This window comes from Rasamsonia emersonii (genome assembly GCF_000968595.1).
Source record: "Rasamsonia emersonii CBS 393.64 chromosome Unknown ctg1118621762485, whole genome shotgun sequence".
NCBI lineage: Eukaryota > Fungi > Ascomycota > Eurotiomycetes > Eurotiales > Trichocomaceae > Rasamsonia > Rasamsonia emersonii.
Genome location: NW_013562527.1, coordinates 1 through 2,977, shown reverse-complemented (window position 1 = coordinate 2,977; position 2,977 = coordinate 1). Strand labels below are relative to the sequence as shown.

Below are 2,977 nucleotides of genomic sequence, written 5' to 3'. Positions count from 1 at the left end.
CTTTGCCGTTCGTTGCCTTGCCCTGGTGCCTCTGCTTGTGCTGCTGCAGTCCCCGCTGTGCGCCCCTCCTCGCCCTAGCGCCTGCGCCATCCCGTGCCCTCTCCCCTGACCTCCCCGCTGTCTCGCTGTGGCTGCCCCGCCAGCAGGGCCAAAGTCATCGTATTATTATTATTGCCCAGCTGGCCAACACCAGCAACCTCTCCTGCTCCCCGACAAGTACAGCACACCCATTGCGGTGACTTCTGTATATTCTGTCCTATCACCTCATTGAAACAATGTCTGCTGGTTCAGTTCTTGTCACCGGGTAAGAGTCGTCGCATCTCCCCGCCGCTGCCTCCAGCAATGCACTGACAGGACGTGAAGAGGAACGGGCTACATCGGGTCCTTCACGGCCCTGGCCCTGCTCGAAGCTGGCTACAAGGTTGTCATTGCCGACAACCTGTACAATTCCTCCGCAGAGGTCATCAACCGCATCGAATTGATCTCCGGGAAGAGGCCCGAGTTCGCCCAGATCGATATCACCGACGAAGCTTCGCTCGACAAGGTGTTTGAGACGCACCCGGACATTGACAGCGTCATTCACTTTGCTGCCCTCAAGGTATGTCCATTTCTGCCTATAACCTAATTCTGGGGCTGTGTGTTTGGGTTTTTGGTGCTGAACGGAGATCTGCTAGGCTGTCGGCGAGTCCGGCGAGAGGCCGCTCGACTACTACCATGTCAACGTCTACGGCTCGATCAACCTGCTCCGCGCTATGCAGCGCCACAATGTCACCAACATTGTCTTCTCCAGCTCTGCCACTGTCTATGGTGACGCGACGCGCTTCTCGAACATGATCCCCATCCCCGAGGAGTGCCCCCTGGGCCCCACGAACCCCTACGGAAACACCAAGTTCGTTGTTGAGACGGCCATCACGGACTTCATCAACGCGCAGCGCAACAACCTCACCAAGGCCGGAAAGGCTGATGAGGCCGAGAAGTGGAACGGAGCCCTGCTGCGTTACTTCAACCCTGCGGGCGCCCACCCCAGCGGCATCATGGGTGAAGACCCTCAGGGTGTTCCCTACAACCTGCTGCCCCTTCTGGCTCAGGTCGCGACCGGAAAGAGGGAGAAGCTCCTTGTTTTCGGCGATGGTGAGTTTGGTTTTCCTCTCTGGCGTTACGCAATCTCAGGCTAACCTGAACGTCTAGACTACGCCTCTCGCGATGGCACTGCCATCCGTGACTACATCCACATCCTGGATCTGGCCAACGGCCACCTGCTAGCGCTCAACTACCTGCGTGCGAACAAGCCTGGTGTTCGCGCCTGGAACCTGGGTACTGGCCGTGGCAGCACTGTCTACGAGATGATCCGCGCCTTCTCGGCCGCGGTGGGCCGTGACCTGCCATACGAGGTTGCTCCTCGCCGTCCGGGTGACGTGCTGGACCTGACGTCGAACCCTACGCGGGCGAACAAGGAGCTGGGCTGGAAGGCCGAGCGGACGCTCGAACAGGCGTGTGAGGACCTCTGGCGCTGGACGCGGAACAACCCTCAGGGATACCGACAGCAGCCGCCGGCCGAGCTGCTTGAGGCGTTGAAGAAGAAGAACTAGACAAGAAGTCTAGGCAAAAGTAAAAAAAAGACTCGATCATTGCAATGACAATGAGAGTCCTGTTCCATCTATGAATACGACGATAGTGGTTGAATTTTTTTTCGCCATATTCTCTTTATTATTATTATTTCCATTGCTGTTCTTTTTCTTTTTTATTTTACATCTTGTAGATGTACTGTACAGTACATACAGGAAGATACACTACAAAAAGAGAAAAAAAGAAAGACAGAAAAAGATAGCAATGTTGAGAATCTGCCACTATAGATAGCGCTCAATTGAATTCAAGCCGTCTGTTTACAAGTTCTCCATTACCATTATTTATATTTATTCTTATCATTTTGCCTGTCTTGTCCATCTATCTGTTTATTTGCTCATGCACGCTGAGATCAGGTACTCTGTAGCAGTCATCAGTTACCTAACTACACTGGTATCATCTAGTCTATCCATTCATTCAGTCATTCATTATATTGTATAATATAACATTGGTATGATAATGATAGTGATAAATATAGATATCGAAGATGCTGCCTGTGACAGGTACCAAAAAAAAAAGAAGTAAGAAAAAAAATTTACAACATGCACACGCAATTCATTCATTTAGTCATTTCGCCTTTTGACTCTTTTTCGACCCCGGCGTTTGCGATTTCGCTGCTGTGCTTGAACTTGAACTGGTTGAGTTATTGTTATTGTTACTGTTATTGGTGGTTGTCTGCTTTTGTTTTTGCTGCTGCTGCTGCTGCTTTTGCTGCTCCTGCTCTTTCTCCTTCTTAGCCAAGGCGCGCTTCACAGCGGCCTCTTTCTCCTTGGTCTGGATCTGCTGCTCGCTGAATTCCCACAGCTGCTTGGCCACCTGCTCGTCCCTGACTTCGTTCCGCAGGAAGTCGACTTCTCGGCACTCCTTGATCAGCCGGTCTGCAGTGTTCTCCCCGCGGGCGAATCGCGGGTCCATGGCCGCGTACAGAAAACTCTGCGCGCCTTGCTGCGGTGACTTCAGGATCAGCCACCAGAGCGGCCAGGTCAGTAGGTAGGCTAAGAGGCCCCAGAGAGAGCCGCCGGTCAGCCAGCGTCGCATTCCCGGCGTGCGGCTGAATCCCGGGTCGACGATCATTACATGCGCGTTCACAGGATTCTTGTCTGGCCGGTTATAGGATGCCAGGTGCTTCTGGAAGGCATTGGCAAAGACCATCAGAGCGAGCTTAGTCATGCCGTACATGCTCGACTTCTTCTTCTTCTTTCTTTTTTGTTCTTTGTTGCTGCTGTTGCTCTTGTTGTTGTTGTTGTTGTTGTTGTTGTTGTTGTTGTTGTTGTTGTTGTTGTTGTTGTTGTTGTTGTTGTTGTTGTTGTTGTTGTTGTTGTTGTTGTTGTTGTTGTTGTTGTTGTTGTTGTTC

At 51.9% G+C, this 2,977-nt stretch overlaps 8 protein-coding genes across 8 annotated transcripts; 4 read left to right on the top strand and 4 right to left on the bottom strand.

Moving 5' to 3' along the window:
• Positions 1–78: 78 nt before the first annotated feature.
• Positions 79–351, top strand: T310_10322 (uncharacterized protein; the record flags this gene model as incomplete). Its single annotated transcript, XM_013467282.1, has 1 exon — positions 79–351. A coding segment is annotated over one exon (273 nt), but the record flags the coding sequence as incomplete, so codon positions are not given.
• T310_10321 (uncharacterized protein) lies at positions 260–670 on the bottom strand (the record flags this gene model as incomplete). Its single annotated transcript, XM_013467281.1, has 1 exon — positions 260–670. A coding segment is annotated over one exon (411 nt), but the record flags the coding sequence as incomplete, so codon positions are not given.
• On the bottom strand, positions 615–1,166 carry T310_10320 (uncharacterized protein; the record flags this gene model as incomplete). Its single annotated transcript, XM_013467280.1, has 1 exon — positions 615–1,166. A coding segment is annotated over one exon (552 nt), but the record flags the coding sequence as incomplete, so codon positions are not given.
• T310_10319 (UDP-glucose 4-epimerase) lies at positions 675–1,175 on the top strand (the record flags this gene model as incomplete). Its single annotated transcript, XM_013467279.1, has 1 exon — positions 675–1,175. A coding segment is annotated over one exon (501 nt), but the record flags the coding sequence as incomplete, so codon positions are not given.
• Positions 835–1,188, top strand: T310_10318 (uncharacterized protein; the record flags this gene model as incomplete). Its single annotated transcript, XM_013467278.1, has 1 exon — positions 835–1,188. A coding segment is annotated over one exon (354 nt), but the record flags the coding sequence as incomplete, so codon positions are not given.
• T310_10317 (UDP-glucose 4-epimerase) lies at positions 1,176–1,589 on the top strand (the record flags this gene model as incomplete). Its single annotated transcript, XM_013467277.1, has 1 exon — positions 1,176–1,589. A coding segment is annotated over one exon (414 nt), but the record flags the coding sequence as incomplete, so codon positions are not given.
• Positions 1,260–1,598, bottom strand: T310_10316 (uncharacterized protein; the record flags this gene model as incomplete). Its single annotated transcript, XM_013467276.1, has 1 exon — positions 1,260–1,598. A coding segment is annotated over one exon (339 nt), but the record flags the coding sequence as incomplete, so codon positions are not given.
• Positions 1,599–2,190: 592 nt separating this feature from the next.
• Positions 2,191–2,977, bottom strand: T310_10312 (Oxidoreductase, short chain dehydrogenase/reductase family; the record flags this gene model as incomplete). The annotated part of the gene is made up of 1 exon (XM_013467275.1): positions 2,191–2,977. A coding segment is annotated over one exon (787 nt), but the record flags the coding sequence as incomplete, so codon positions are not given.